The sequence below is a fragment of the Rhopilema esculentum genome, chromosome 6 (genome assembly GCF_057945365.1).
Source record: "Rhopilema esculentum isolate cy_ngs chromosome 6, ASM5794536v1, whole genome shotgun sequence".
NCBI classification, from domain to species: Eukaryota; Metazoa; Cnidaria; class Scyphozoa; order Rhizostomeae; family Rhizostomatidae; genus Rhopilema; species Rhopilema esculentum.
Genome location: NC_142820.1, coordinates 11,737,262 through 11,754,095, shown reverse-complemented (window position 1 = coordinate 11,754,095; position 16,834 = coordinate 11,737,262). Strand labels below are relative to the sequence as shown.

General features: G+C 35.4%; 2 protein-coding genes across 3 annotated transcripts; one reads left to right on the top strand and one right to left on the bottom strand.

The window, feature by feature from the left end:
• The first annotated feature begins 1,686 nt into the window (after positions 1-1,686).
• On the top strand, positions 1,687-8,955 carry LOC135686126 (lysine-specific demethylase RSBN1L). Its single transcript, XM_065202302.2, has 5 exons — positions 1,687-2,038; positions 3,754-4,486; positions 4,783-4,953; positions 5,251-5,359; positions 6,579-8,955. Exons 1-5 carry the CDS (start codon positions 1,735-1,737, stop codon positions 6,879-6,881), a joined length of 1,620 nt encoding a protein of 539 aa, XP_065058374.1. The 5' UTR covers positions 1,687-1,734; the 3' UTR covers positions 6,882-8,955.
• Positions 8,461-12,525, bottom strand: LOC135686128 (putative tRNA methyltransferase 9B). Of its 2 annotated transcripts, none has more exons than XM_089108858.1 (4): positions 12,375-12,525; positions 10,438-10,733; positions 10,079-10,136; positions 8,461-9,387 (listed from the first exon to the last, which is right to left on the bottom strand). In XM_089108858.1, exons 1-4 carry the CDS (start codon positions 12,523-12,525, stop codon positions 8,828-8,830), a joined length of 1,065 nt encoding a protein of 354 aa, XP_088964984.1. In that variant the 3' UTR covers positions 8,461-8,827. The 2 variants fall into 2 exon arrangements, with proteins under 2 accessions (XP_088964984.1, XP_065058376.1); XM_065202304.2 differs by having other exon boundaries at positions 10,088-10,136.
• Between the last annotated feature and the right edge of the window lie 4,309 nt (positions 12,526-16,834).

The window sequence follows — 16,834 nt, the reverse complement described above, 5'->3', positions numbered from 1 at the left end:
TTGTTGCTACTTTTCGAATTCGAAGCCATTTTGTTGTCCATCTTCCTACAAACTTGGCGCTATCAACGCCATCTTCTTTGTCATGTGCGTTCCTCCCTAAGGGCCGATCTGGGATCGATCCCGTGTAAAAACATAATGCTTTTTCTCTGCTTTTTACCAACAATTTCCTCACGCAAAAGCCAAAAGCCAATTGGCCATCAACAAATGCTTGAAGAACATTTATATGCCAAAAAAGTGATATATCAGAAAGATTGCATTTCCAACTTTTACATTTATTCACAGTTACTTCAAGGCACACGACGGGTGTAGAACTAAGCTGTTTGAGAGCGTCTCAGTTATTGAAGCGTTCTAGGACAATTGCTCACATGAAATCATAAGTTATCAAACATCCATACTCCAGTTGTTTTGGGTTCTTTAAAACACTTTTTAACAAGGAAGCCAAGCTATAAAAAATACCTTCCATCAAATGTCTACCCATGTTCAAGATAGGAACTGTTGCATTGCTCGCCACAAAACGACAAAACAAAGAATGTGAAATCGTAACATGTTAAATCTTATGAATAAACAGCCCTGGCCCTTGGCTGATGCAAATTTTATATGTCATCTGTCTTCAATTAATATTCCTTGTATTGGTGCAAGAAAAAACAATAAAATAACAATAGCAATCAATCGAAATTTATACAGGATTTTCTATCAGTGCAAAAATGCATTGCTATCACTAGGGCTCCGTTCCAAAAATTAAATGAAAAGTTAAATCTTGCAAAGCAATAAATTCATCAAAATATAGTTTATGCCTATATACCATGACCTCTCAATGCCTTCCCAATAACAGTTTTATATTTTATGCTCCGGCAAAGGGAGGCCGGAGAGCCATGACCCCACTTTTTTGCAAAACAACAGAGCTTTTTCTCAAAATCTTTTGCTGTAGGGGACAAATATTCCCCTGTCCACCTTCCCCACTTTCCAACATGCGTCGGAGCCCATGTGTAGTGCAAACCATTCCATCCATTCTTAAGCTTTATTTCTCATGTTAGGGTCTGTCCGCCCCTACTCAAACCAGTGTTGCTGCACAAGGGAAATTTCGAACAAAATGTTGTCGCCATAAAGTCTTTTAACTCATGTCTTGTAAAACTACAAACATGTAACACATGTTTTACCAAAATTCCTCGAATAAGCCCCAACTCTCTAAAGTAATTCTTTATTAGTCCCCAGTCTCGTATAAACCCCCATGGGCTGAGGTTTCCTCGACAGCAATAGGTTTATTCCAATATCTGCATTTTTAAGCAAACTGACCAGCCACGAATCAATAAAAAAAATCTACGGGTAATATTTTTGGCTGCTGCTAAATAGGCTCCCGCCTTCCAGTAAGCCCTTTCCTCGATTAAGCCCCTACCCCAAAATATATTTTGCTATAGAAGCCGCCGGGGCTAACTCGAGAATTTACGGAAAATACCTGACTGCTGCCGATGATATAAGCGGTCACAATTCGAGAAATTTTCTTGGAGCGCCAGCCCTAAACCCATCTAAATGTGTCTCACAGCTTTTTGGATCTTACTTTCGTCGATTTCAAGCATAGAGGAATTCAGGGAAACCTTTTGAGCACTTTCTTCAACGACATTTTGAGGGCTTTACAAAAATCTTTTTGAATGAAAAACATGACGTCAGGAGCCTGGGGAAGAGTTAGGGCATGCTGCAAACAGAAGCAAAGCAGACCAACGTTGTTGTTGGGAAGTAATGGAGTCTCGGCTTAAAGAATCGGCGCCAAACAAAGATGGAAAGCAAACGATAGAATGGCGAAAAAAAGCCAAAGAAAATAATAAGCACCAAAATCGCATGGCTGCATTTCCTGGTGCAGCTTTAAAATTCCCAAGGTGCAGGCTGAAGATTGAGCAGGAAGAAGCAAAGAAGATGAAAGAGCGATTGTCAAATCGGCATTATGGAGAGGGAGATGGCAATGAACCGGTAGATAGCTACAAAGAGGACATGGATGGCGAGGAAAACCAAAGCAAAGATGGCTACGAGAGAAAACCCCTTAACGGTAAAAGTTAATACTTCAACTTTTTATTCTTAAACCTTAAAAAGGTTGCCAGGAAGTTGGCAGGCCATCAAACACTTGTTGAACAATTTGAAAGCAGCAATAATTATAATTAAGGAAATTTGTTAAATATTTGTGTTCGCAAACGAAGGGTATTATGTAAGTGCTTTATTTGATATTGACTCTTCGAAGAGAGTATATATTGGTAGCGTTTTAAATTAAACATTTTATGCGATTCGCCAAAGCCAACGCAAAAAGATACGCCTCATTTTAAAAATGTACTTTCTAAAAGATACGCCTCTTATTCTTAAAGTTCTGACATTCTTAAAGTTCTGACAGCCTCCTGACATTTCCAAACTTCCGCAAAGATTGAGGAGAGCTCACAGCTCTCTGTTTTTCCAGGTGTAGAACACAAGACATGGTAACATCAAAAAATAATGATACAACAAAATAAAATATAAGTAAAATGCGAAAATTGTTTTTCCAATATAGATTTTTTCAAATGTTCAATTCAAACAAATTCCTGCCAAACTAATTCTTCGTAAACAGCCCTGTTTTGTTGATTGGGAGCCTTCTTATGTGTTTTAATTTTGTGACAATTATTTGATGATAGATTTTGAACAACTTGAGCCACGAAAAACCAAAAAATTGATAAATATGAGAATGTTAAAGTCCAAAATCAACTCAGCACATTAAATAACTAAATGTTTTGAGCACAATAGTTATACTTATTTTATCTACATCTCTACATCTACATCTACCAATTACTGTCTGCCCTTCATAAAGAAGATTATGACAGGGGAAGCAATGATGCACAAAAATACTATTCTATTGAGATGTTGTGTTGTTTCTGCTTATTTGTCAAGGGTGTATGTGGTTGTTCAGGTTGATTTCCTACTAGAGTTGGGCAGGTCAAATTTATGCAAAGTAAAGTTGGCAGTAAAACACAAAGTACACAAGGTTGTTTCTAACTGGTTTCTTATATCTAAATGCATAGTTATAATGAGTTGATCCAAATTTATGTTTATGTTGAGAATTACCACCCTTATTACATTGGGAAAGTTTGAAGTCACTACCTGTAGAATGTGATGATTTGTGCTACAAAATATAAATGCTATTTCATTTGTGATAGGCTCAAACAAGAACTTGTCGTTTGATTGGCCATTGTTTATCTCAACCATGAAATGAAAAGCTGTATGTTCCTCTGTAGGTTTCTAAAGGCTTTGTTTACAATAAGTTAAGGATTGAAGCCAGAAACATTGCTCACCTGTATAAATTTAATCAGGCCTTGTTGTAAGAATTTTAGCAGGTGAGATTTTTCTTGGCTTCTTGAGAAAAGACAGATGTGAAAGTTCTAACCCGCGCAAAAGCATGGCCAGGGCCTCCAACATTATTGGTGTTCTGTAGCCTTCCCATTGCATGACATACTGCCTTAATTATATGTAAAAGAATTTATAATGCTTATGTTTTTTCATTTTGTTTCAATGTAAAAGCCCCTATAGGAAGTGCTAATTAGTACCTGTTTAGTTATTTATTAGTTCTGAAGTAAAGGTGGATTTTTTGCTTAAATGGAATAAAATCTGGTAGTCAATAACAGCAAAATATAACTAATGGAGGGGAGGAGGGATTAGGAAATTAAAAGCATAATGTAAAGTAGACAAATTTGTTTCAAGCTTGGGATCAACTTGTTATTGATAAGGTGCTGTTTATCTTGACAGGTTCTGTTCAACCAGACCATAAACAAAAAAGAAGTAAGCAGAAGCATAGAAAAAAATATTATAAAAGTTTGTTGGACAGGTTCTTCAGAGACAAGGACTTTAAGATTCGGAAAACTGCACATAGCCAGTCAAAGTTTGGGAAGTTCATCCATATTGATACAGATCCCAATGGTGGGGCATCAGTCATTCATGCATACATAGATGAGGTTGCAAAAGTCAAAGAAGCCTATGTTGATGAGTTTGTTGATGATTTTTTGCGACTTGTTTTTCAAGAAGAAAAAGAAGGGGTTTCAAATGTTGTTATGGGTATTGTTCATGGGGCAGCAGCTAAAATTCCAGAGCCAATGGAGTATCTTGCCAACAATTGTCCAAATCATATGGTAATAACCGAAGTGCTTGGAAAGAAGTCAGATCTTGAGACAATCACTATAAAAGATTTCCATCAAAGGGTTGAGAATACCTTTCATAATGGAACATACAGAGCTGGTCCACTGAATCAGTTCAGCTTGGTTGGGACTGTGGATGGAGAGTCAGGAGGAATGTTTCCTGACATACTTGACCAATTAGAAGCTGATCCATTCCTTTACAGAACCGTACCATGGGGCAAGCTGTCTGTTTTGCATATGCTTGATAGAAGTTTGAGTAATGATGGGCCAATCATGTGGGTTAGGCCTGGGGAACAAATGGTTCCAATGGGAGAAGTTGCCAGGTCACCTCTTGCAAAACGAAGAAGGTTTGTTTTCTAGTGAAAATTTTAATTAACTTCTATAATTCAAGTTTGCTTTCTAATCTAGATAGCTGTCAAATTTTTTCTTTCTTAGTTGTCCTCTTTCCATGAAAATTTGCATCTGCTAACAATTCTTGTGTATGTAGCAGACAGCTCTGCCTACAGGGCACTTTGGATTGTACAGTAAAACTTTAGATAATTTGAATTGATATACTCTACATTTATAAGTTAGTTTCTGAAGAATCTCTTTATGTCTTGGCGTTTAACATGTTAACAACCCGTCTGGCTTCTGATTTCCACAGGACAGCTGTCAATGAACTTCACAATCTCCACTACCTACCACGTGTATCTGAACCTAGAGAGTTTTTGGCTGAAGATAGAACCAAATGTCATGCAGACCATGTCGGGCATGGTATTGACAGACAAACAACTGCAGCTGTTGGTATTTTGAAGGCTGTTCATGTTGGAGAAAGGTGGGTGACAGGAGATTACCCAGTTAAAATTTGAAGAAACCTTTGACTCAGTATTAAAGATAATTAGAAGTCTGTATAAAGCTTCCTTACTCCATATCTTTTCAAGCATTTGCTCCATATCCAGACACCATTCTGTCATGAATTCTGATTTTAAATATTTTTAAACATGATCACCTTGTTTGAGGTGCATGATTGCATGCCCGTGCCTCATTTCACTGCTTTTACATGTGTTTAAAACTGGAAGTTATGAATTACTATTAGGCAATGTGCTATATTTATGAACTATTTGTTTTTTAGGTCAGCAAATTTCCGTGAGGTGAAAGATGTGATTGCATTTCACTCTGGTGACTTTTTTGGTGTTTCAGAGAAGATGCAACTTGATCTTCATGAGCCACCTGTTTCACAGGTACCTGTTGAAAAATTTATGTAACAATTAAAAATTATCAGAAATAGTCATTTTAACCTTAAACGTCTCTTTATATCCTTATGGTGACCCCTACATGAGGCCAAACGTAGCCCTTATCTCAGGATAAATCTTTGTTTTTTGGTTTGTCATTCTCAGTATTGCTGAAGCTACGGCACATCTTTCTAGGAAAAAACTGCCTCAGGGTATTTTCTGGTGTAAATTTGAACCAACACACCTGCCACAAAATATGATTTTAAATAAGAAGATAAAAATGGGGGGGGGGGGGAGGAAGGAGACTAGAGAATAAAATAAAGAGGAGAATTGAAAGGAAGCAACAATATAAGCAATGTAGTAGGAATATGGATTTGGGCACATGCTTTGTCATATAGTTTTTAAACTTATTGAAAAATGGCCTGATCCCGCATAACTTTATTGGGTGTTTATGTTTTTAATGTTGCTTATGATAATAACATAACCATAAATCCTCAAATTAGCCCCTTGGGGGCTTATTTATTTTTTATATTTTTGGACGGAGGCTTATTCGAGGGGTGGGGGGATTTGGCTTAAAATTATTGTAGACAATAAGAAGACATTATTAAAAGACCTTGTTTATTTTAGTAGGAATTTCTTTAAGAGCATTTAATTAATTACTACCATAAGTACGAATTTGTCATAGTAATTCAATAAAACGCCATAGGCAACCTCAGATGGCAAAAACCGTCAAATTGAGGGGCACAATTCGAAAATATATGGTAGCAGTGGGGACTTGTTCAAGGGGGGGGGGGCTTATTGACAATTTGTAGTTCTAGGGTGGAGGCTTATTTGAGGGGAGGGGGCTCTTTTTCAAGGGGAGCCAATTTGAGGATTTACGGTACATCACAACATCACAAAAAAAAGAGATTGTTACAAATCCACATCTCAATGGCCATCTCATGAGCCACATATATCTGTGTTTTTTCTAAATATTGTAAAGGAGTTTATGATATGATTATAACACTGTTTATGTCAGGATATCTATACTATATATGCTTCATCTTTTTACTCTGTGTTGTTAATATGGTTTGTTGTTAATATGGTTAATATGGTTGTCAATGTCAAATTATATTTTTCATTCTTTGGTGCTTCATTTCCATTTTAAGGTGTAAGTTTGACTTCACCAAAGTCAGAGTAGTTTGTCTATTTTAAGATATGCTAGTTAGTTTGTGATTGTTTTTTCTAGTGTGTTCAGTGGATTGATGAGGGTAAGCTGAACCAGTTGAGAAGAGAAGGGGTCCGCTATGCCAGAATCACTCTAAGAGATGATGACATATACTTCATTCCAAGAAATGTCTGTCACCAGTTCAAGACAATTTCTGCTTGTACCAGCATTGCATGGCACATCAGACTAAAGCAATATTACCCTGAGCCAGAAGAAGAGAATGATTCGTCATCTGATGGAAGTTCAAGTGACAGTAGCAGTGACGATGATGATGATAATGAGGACAATGATGACGGTGATTCTTCCAGCTCAGAAAATGCATAACCATTGACAGCTCTGTACAAATACTTGACCATATATCTTTCAGGTATATTATTTATCAAGAGTATTTTATTGTCAGGATTTCATCATCAACACTGCGTTGGATGTCAAGAAATTTGGTCAGCTGCCTCTTAATTAATCATGTTAGTACCAATGTGCTTTCCCACTTGCCCAATTATCTTTTCCTCTATTTGAACCTGCACCATATACCAGAAAACTTTCAATTTTTATTGGGCCTAAAATGCTTGGTCAGAATGCTATTTTATTTAATTTTGTATTTCTATGCACAGGCTCTTATCAGGTCAGAATTTTGTTGTCACCTTCAGTTCTGGTATCCCCAATACCTTGCACAAAGTTTCAACCCAATTTTACTCAGTCTACAGGACCTTTTGAATTGGATTATGTTTTTAAAAGAATTGGATTTTCATCCATTATCAATATTTCCAATAAAGCTGTATTAAAGGACATTTGGTTTTTTTCTATTTATTATTGTCTTATGTAGATAGTTTGTGTTGTTTCGTCCACTAAAAGCTTTGTTTTCACTTTCACTGTGCCTGCCAACTGAAGATATATTGAACTCAAATCTATTTTTCAACTCCATAGGAGAACATTGCCATCAATTAGTTATGCAGAATTTATTTTTATGTCCAAAATTGTCTTACTTCTTTACGTGCTGCTAAAATTATCTTTGTATTTTCTAGGACCCCCTGTTACCTTCAGAATTTTGCATTATAGCTTTTTGGTATTTTCAAATTAGTAGTCTTTTTGAATAACTACCTAAGGTGAGCCTTAGGTATGAATGACGACATAACAGTGGTAAGATAAAGCTATCACCTGAAAGCCAGTTGCCATATTGAGAGAATGTCAAAATGTAATTTTCAAATGAATTGGCCTCAAAAAAGTCCACAATATCAATTATTGTAGATAATCACCACTCATGGTGCTTCCCTACCCAAGATGTTTTTGAGCAAACTCAAAACCAAAACTCTAATTTTGTTTTTTGAGAAAATTTTAAAGTTATGTCAGGTTCATTGTCAAAGCAGTGTTGATGTTGATATCCAGAAAGTGCATTTATCATGCAAATGTAAATATGTAAATAGGCTTAGCGCTTACTTTATTGCATATTTGAAAGGTATACTTAAAGAATGTTATATTTTAAACCAACATTCACATCTAGTAAATAAATACAAAGTTTTAAAGCACCGAGTTTGCAGCATTCTAAAAAAATCCTTGAGTCTCTTTTTTGTATTCTGCTAAGCAACAATACCGGGGCTTCGCCTAAGTTTTTTGGAGAAGGCCGGCACCATTGGCTATTAATCTATTTCAGCCTCTTCTGAAGGCTCCTGCATCCTGTTGTTTTAGCCTCTCTTTAACTACTTTCCAATGACGTCACTTCGTATGATTCGGCTGGTACGTTTACGGGTTCAAATATTTCAGACTGAATTTTTAAAAGAACGTATTGATTGTCTTTTTGCGTCTTATTATTGAAATTTTTATTAAGCCAGAAAATATCATATCAGTTAATGCTAAAGTCTCTGGTCAGAATCAAGATTGTGATGCAAAAGGAAGAGCTGCTAAAACATTTTTAGTCAAGAAAAACTTTATTCTAAACAAATCCTATAATTCAAACCTCATACAAAATCGGATGAAAGCGACAACTGTTAAAATGAATAATAGCTTTAAAAAAAACCTTTATAAAGGAAGGACTCCAATCTTCTATATTTTTCTTTTGTGATAAGCTTACCAAAGATACGGCAAAGATTTTATTCAATTTGTAAAGATGACTACCTATGCATGGATGACTGCAAAATGATAAACCTGAACTAGAAGACAGCTTTTAATTGAAAAACCCTAAAAATGTCCAACGTGAATAGATTTTTGCTTTTAAAACCAGCAGTAGTCTCTTCACTTTCCCCAACAGCATTTTCAAGTGATTGTGGTATGCCTGTTTATCCGAAAGAAACTGCCTCAGCTGTCATCTTTTTTCGCGCGACAATTACCCAATTTCCTTGCTCGAACCACTCATCACTCAGTTCGAGATCTGGGACATTTTCCTTTACCAAACGTGACAGCTCCCCCTTCTGAAACACGTGGTAGTACCTATGTATCCCATCTGAGGCTGGGTTTTCCATTGCGGCGCTCTCTAGCCCACATCTCTCATTGTTCCCTCCGTATGATGTGTTGAGATTTTCTTCCCTTTGCACAGATGTAAGATCGTTGCTACTATGCGTTTTACGCAGGTTGCTACGAAAGATATATCCTAATTTATTCAGCAGTGTCCTATCCTCAACCCATAGCCATATTGATCGTTTTCTATTAACAAAATAATTCTGTATAGTTTCCGTCACATTGCTTGCCGTCCTAAGTCTTGACTTGAACGACTCGACTTCCTGGCGAACAAATTCCTGGATCCCGCCAAGTTTAGCTGTAATGCGAGTTGCGTGGTTCTTGATAAAGTCAAATGATAAATTGCTAAACGATGATGGGCTGAGAGTATCAGTTTGTATACCTAAAATGGAAAGTCAATTATTAGCTGCAGAAACTAGAAAACAGGATTAGGTGCAGAAACTAGGGTCGTAGGCACAGTTTGTTTTTATTAGGCCAAATTTGCCGAGAAAAAGGGGTTAAATCCCCTTTTAAACCTGCAGAGGTTTTCGTAATCTCAGCCCTCTTCCAGCGCATGTGCATTTGGTCCTGGTCAAAGGCGTGGTACCTCCAATGAACTATCGAAACACTCAGCGCAGCACGTTTTTCCAACATCTATATCAGACACTAATTTTGGACAAGAACTACTGAACAAGTAGAAAGAATATGGAATAAAAGGATTTACCGTGAACGCGAAGTCAGGACAACATTAACAGTTGTCGAACCTTGAAGTAAACATAGCATAAAAGTATTGTTTTGTTTCGAAATGTCAACTAAATTGAAGAACAAGGCTATATCTAGTTCTACAATTGTTGCTTAGTTTGATAGTTCACAGCCACCACTGCACTTAAGCCAGAATTATTTATTGCAAGTGAGATATTCACAGTCTCCGACGAGGCACTTTATCCTGTTTTTTATCGAAATATTTCAATTAACGTGAACTATATCGTTCATTTTTTTCGCAAAACTTTATCAGGATCAAGATTATGTTGCTTGATTTTCGAATCAAAATAATTTTCAGAAAAAGATAGCATTCGTGGCTACAGAAAACTTACAAGATTTACCTTCAGTTTTGACTATGTCAGCTGGAACCAGTACGTCTTGGCATATGAACTGAAATATAATCACAAACATGTCTTAATGCAATATGAGCGTAGCATCTAACTATCTTCGGCATTTCTCTCGCCATTCTCCCCAGTCCACCTTGCCTCGTAATGAGCTTTCTGTGAGTTGAGCAAGTTATCTGTTGCATATCAAAGATTTTATAACAGGGTTGATAAAAAATGATTACGGCAGTGCTGATAATAGAGCCCAGAGGGAGGAAATGGAGATAATGGTGGAGGAAGACGCGATAAGCTTCTTATCTAATTTCATATTAGGCAATAGTCAAGATATACTAGACGAAATCATTTACCTTCCTGTATTCATTTTCCAGTGCCCATGCCGTTATTAGCATCTTCCCGCCAGGTTTAAGAAGCCTTGTCAGCTCTTTCAAAGCTTTGATTCGTCTTGTTTCGGTTGCAAGGTGATGGATAACAGAGATGCAGACAATGCCATCAAATACATTACATCGAAAAGGCATTTTAGTTATGTCACATGTTGATATCTCGTGTCCATTCGAACGGCTAATCGCAGACAGTGAGAAACTCCGATCAGTTCCAATCATCCAGCTTCGTGAACTTGACTGTAGATACTTCCCTTCACCACAACCTAGAGATTGATTTGTAATGATGATCTTGCTTTACAGAGTTTCTATCAGGATGCAAGAATATAACATTGAATATGTTTAGATATATTTCTTTAGGCACACAGCACTGATTGAACAACTATGCCGGTCATGTGCTTGCGTTTTTCTGATTTCCTATTTCGATCCACAACTTGTTATATATTTTCCATCGAGTTCCTTCTGACCCTTATTCTGACGTTTTATGCTTTGAGGAGTGTCAGACGAAAAAGCTTTCAGTAGTATGTTGTAAAATGTTTGCTTTTTTCAAGGCCATTTTCAAATATGTTTAAAGTTTGCCATGGCAATGTGAATACAAAGATTGTAATTTTAAGTATAAAATGTTGTTTAAATTCTGAAGCATAAAAGGCTACAGTATGAAAAATGTAAAAAAACCTTAGCCATGATTTTTAATACGTTTAATAATTAATTAATATGTTTAATTTACAGGAGCATTGCATTACTTCTTCATATTTTATAGAAAAGTTAAAGTTTGGAAAAATTTTACCTTTAATGTTTGTTTACTGCCTTTAATTGAATTATCTTTTAAGACATTTATCTATTCTTAATAAGAATCATATGTGTTTTGTGATAGGCTCTTCTTGTCAGCATGTAATTCAAATTTAACTTACTAAGCTTATTAGAAATAAGCACAAAAGAAGAGCTAAAATAAAAGCTTTAAAAGAGAAAAACTTAAGTGATTTGAAGTAAATTATTTGCGGAATCAAATATATAACTTCAATGATAATCAATCAATTAAAAACCTCAATTGAAAGAAAAACCTCAATCGAATTGATTTTTTTTGCGCGAGTTTTAGTCTTTTTACATAGGAAGTGAGTCCATTTAAGATACAAGCTAGATTGAACGGTTAGAGAACTTCGCTGGTAAATTTAGTTAGTATCAAAAGAGGTCTTCCAAGGGAGGTTTAGAATGTACTAGACTTATATTATTAGGAGATGGTGTGGCGAACAAAGATGTTGCAGGATAATATCTGTATGAAGAACGAAGAGTCTATGATATTCAGTGTTTGGCAAGGTATTAATATTTGCTCTTTCAAGGCGATTTATTGATAGTTGTACCTTGCTACAAGAGGTTGAAATGAAATAGAAAAGGAAGTTCTCATGAAAACCTGAGCTGATTTTGATAAATGGATTAATACTGCAAACCGAAAACATTTTTGTTTTATTGAAATGCTACCTTTTTATGCTTTCAACAGGCACTAACGCAATGTTGAATCACAAAACAGGTGTTTTGAGTAACATAATTGCAAAAAACAAAGAATAAACAAAATATTCTGTAAAATGTGATCTGGTAAGCTGTAGGTTAAGTCTAAGTCTTTGGTCTCTGCAGGCTTTTAAAGTCTGTAAAAGAACTTGCCTCAAATTATGAGTAGTCTAACAAAATCCAATGTACAGGAATATTAAACTCAACTCCGTTTGTTGATATTATTTAACATATCTTGAAATAAGATACTTGCAGCCAGGAATGATTTCAGCAGGTAACAAACACAAAACTTGCAAGTAGTAAGTAATTTCTCTCAGGAAATGTTTTAGAAGCAGCAAGGGGCCTAAGCATATTTTCTGTGCAGCATAGAAACACGATTTAAAGGAAAATAGTGACAAACTTACCGACATCAGCTATGATTGAACCACTTTGAAACTGTTCGATGAAGTCGTTAACGAAAGGCCAAATTTTTGGTGCTCCGGCTTCCAGAATTCGCGCCAGCACTTCATAAGCTGTATGGACATATTCGTTCTCAAAATCAAGGGCAGAGATCATCACAGATAAACTTTGCGCTTGCAACAAGGATTCAGTTCATGAATGAATTACCAAAGATGTTCAAGGATAATTCAAAGCAGGTATTTGTTAGTCATAGTTTCTATCAGGTGTTACTATTGTGATCATAGACTTCAGTCTTCAGTCTTCAAATAAGAACTTCAGTGTTAGAATTATAAATACAGCGCAGAAACAGTCTTAACCTAATGATTTGCTGGCTTATCTTCAGATCGATTTGCTCAAAAAATGCAGCAAGCTTTTCACTTTGCATCCATGTTAGATAATGGCCTTGACAGTTCTGTTTGCAAATAGACCCTAACTCTGCCCAGAGCAGTGTCTTACCAATCTGAGGACAGCTGTTTTTATTGTTAATGATAACAATAAAGATTTATTATCAACGTGGAAATTAGCTGTTCATCACGCCACGTATTCAGAGGCTACCTGCCAGAGTTATCTGTTATTTATACTGATGATTTCGAATATCAAGGCATACTGCAGGAAATTGTTCGTAACAGACGGCTTATATCAACATCGTAAATTATCTCTAAAAGGTCTCTTAGCCCATCAAATCATGCGATCTGTTAGTGATAGGTCGTTAGATTTGATGGCGAGAAGAAGGCCTATAGCATCGAATCGCGCCTGCACATCTCATATTTTGAGCAAATGAGAAATAACTATCCAGTATAAAAAATATTTGTGTAATGCTTTTATGCGAGTCGTAGAAAGATGGACTCGTTAAGCAACGTTTGGTACCTATATAGAAAGTAGAATTTTCACAAAACGTCTTTTTGGTGCTTAACGTTCAGCTATTTTTAAAAATTTTTGTGTGAGAGGAGTGGGAAGTTGCTGAACCAGGGACATCCCAAAATTTTTTCCAAATAATTGGTTTTCGAAGATACTTCTGTAACCTATCGAAGGAGCTAGCGAGAAACTTGAAGAAAATGCTTACGGAAAATTAAAATCGGAGTATGGTTTTATCGTTATGTTCTTTATAGATATTTTTATTGTATACTCCTTACAGCAACATATCGGTAATTACATAAAATATTAAATACTTACATTCCTTTTTGTAGCAACCTGCGTTATTTGGGGAAAAATAAAATGTCTTGAAAAGGATAAAAGTTTTGCCAGGAGATATACAATGATAAACAAAGCGAAAATAAAGCTCTTGAGAAGAACTCTCATCTTGAAAAGCTTCGATTAGGGTCCATGTATTTGAATCTGCTGCACTCGCAAGAATAACAACAAAATCAAGCGAGTACATGAAACAGGAGTAGACAGGAAAGCTAGACCGATACACAGCATTTCTTTCAAAGCTGCTAAAACTATAAAAAGCAAGCATTTTGTTTATTATAAAAACATCCACAAGTTCACAGCTAAAGGTTTCAAAATATTGGCTTGCGAATTTTGCTGAAATCATATTTACTTAACTTGTAGATTGTAAGTGCATAAAAAAAACATTGGGCCTTACTTGCCTTTTTAGCTATTGATCTTACAAATTATATCAACACAAAACAATAATGTGAAATAGAGTGCTGAATGCTAGTGAAAATTTTTTTTGATGTCATATGATTGCAACATTTGTCTTGCAGTCCCTTTTCCATATGTCATATGATTGCAGCATTTGTCTTGCATACCTTATTAGGTTACCTGCAGATTTTACTTTCTATTGCAAATGAGAGCGAAGGTGGAGCTTAGTACCTTTGAAAATAAGGTACAGCGCACCTAAATTATTTTGCAAGAGAAAATAGCCACAGTTTTTCACGCTTATTATCAAAAAGAAGAAAAAACGCTTCTCCTGTGACAATGGAAGTGAATAACAGTTTGTTTTGAAGTTAGTTCGCATCTGTTACATTGTGGTTCTGACGCAAAAGGTTTTGTCAGCTGCCAATAATGCTCTTTGCATCTGTGCAGTAAGCAAAATCAACTACGTATTTCTTGCATATTCCAATGACTTTGCTCATCGTTAAACATGTTTGCAGGAATAAACTGCGAGAAAGAGAGCATTCGGACAATAAAGATATCCGGAAATTCCCAGCACTGACCAACAGAAACATTAAAAAATCAATGTTATTCTGCTCTTTACAAGCAAAATGCTTAAATACATGAATGAAGAATTTTAATATCATCAACGCGTATTTCTAATGACTATTTCCCAAAATTAATTTTCTCTGTTTTAGCATCTTTTTATTCTTTGTTATATTTTATTAAGTTTAACTTTCAGTTCCATTGCAAAAATAATTTTTTGTGATTCAAAATTGCAGAAATCTTTCAATAGACAATTATTTCTGTTTTTCAACCGAATATCAATCTAACAAGTTTATCATACAAGGTCTCAGTGAGGCAAACATTTCGATCAAAATTTAGATTCATGAACTATTATAGAATTCTTTGTATTTTGTATCGTATCAAAAATAAATGACCAATGCGCTCCAAAATCTCATACATAGCCAGAAAAAGGATACAAAAATTTTCAGTACAAATACTGACGTTCTTTTGTTTATTGCTAACTCAAAGTCCACCTCAAAGGGCCATCTTATATGATGGTTATCATGAATCCAGCTTGATCCCATACCAAGTCTATAATTATGATTTTATATTCTAATACAATATTTTACTGTCATAGTGTGATGCTCTGGGGATATCCATGCCTTAAACTCGAATTACCAGGTCAAAAATTTGGGAATGATTTAGATAATTATCCTAATTTAAATTATTGGCATTGAAAATGTCATACGAAATTCGTCTCAATTGTTTTTTGATCTTGAGACAAGAACGTCTGATAAGATACAATTATATGCATCTAGGACTTGCTGAAATGATGTTACGTTTAGTTAAGCCTTGTAAATTTCAAAAAGCCACCAGTTCACTCAAGGTGTGGATGACTGTTGTCACATGGTGTTATAAATAAAACTCAATTAACACCAGATATACATTTCCTATAGCCCAATTTCAATCCATCCCAAGAAGTGTGTATTTGAAAAAGATGTTTGCACATATATTCAGTTCAATCTAATTGCAGTGTAGGCACTTCCTCAGAAAAAGTCGAATCATTAATATTTTATTCGACCCTTCTTAAAGAAAGTATTCATTTCTCAATTAACAAGCAGCTGCAAACCAACATTAAGCGAAAGCAAATTCAATTTTCGTGGCCAGAAATCTGTTAATCTAATCGCAACTTAAAGAGAGGGTTGTTAAATCTGTGAAATTCCCAAAAATGCAATTTGCTTGAAATGCCTAAGTTCGGTCTTCGGCTAGAAAATAGACAGATTGCATTTTATCTTTGTTATATTTAGAATTTCAAACTATTGCATTCTTCAATATAATTAGAGATATCATGTTTGTATCACAACATCTCGATATATAAATGCTTTGTTGTATGAATGGAACTTTGTCTAGATACTGGATTTACAAAAGTTTCAATTTATTTGAAAAGCAACTTCTGATCCATTCCCACATCACTGTATTTCTACTGTATTTCTGAAACAAATCTAGCAACCATGTCCCCAGGCCAGGTAATCCTTAGAAACATATTTCGTTATTCCTCACTGTACTTTACTTTAGCACTTGCGTGAATACACTAATATCAGTTGCTTTCTTTACTCAATGGGCCATAATATGAAATTCATAAACACCTTTGGCAATTCCTTGGTAACATAAAGCCCACCATACCTTAGATTTACGTCTTTGATAGACAAAGATTTTTGCCTTTTGCCAGCCAAAAACAGAAATCTTCCGTGTTCGGTTGTCAAAGACAGGAATTTGTGTGGCTTAGCTTTCTGCCGTGTGTGGGTCGTAAAGACAAATATCTTTGGAAGTCAGACTAAGTGGCCAATTAACGACTATGTTTTGATCACATGATGAGGTTGTCTTGTATTTTTCCGCCAAGAAATTCCTTGTCTGTGTTTCACAGACAAATATATGTCACGAGCAGATTCTGTAAAAACAAAAATCTTTCAAAAAAGAATATATGCTGTGGGCTTTAGACTGGGCTTTTTATGGAATAACATTTGTTGTTACATAGGTAAAAGACCACCAAAAGTTCCATAAATTTTGAACCAATTTAGAGAAAAATATTGAAAGGAGTTCTATTCGAGAACTGTTAGGGATTTCAGATATCCCCATCGCAGCAAATAAAATAATTAGATCACAAGCTATGAGGCATTGTCTGAAAATTTGAAGTTTCTGAACAAAATACCATTATGACTGTACAATACCAAAATACAGTAAATATGACGTTATAACTATAATTTCCAAAATTCAAATTAAATGAACGATATAATCCGAATTTCATTTAATATATACAAAACGA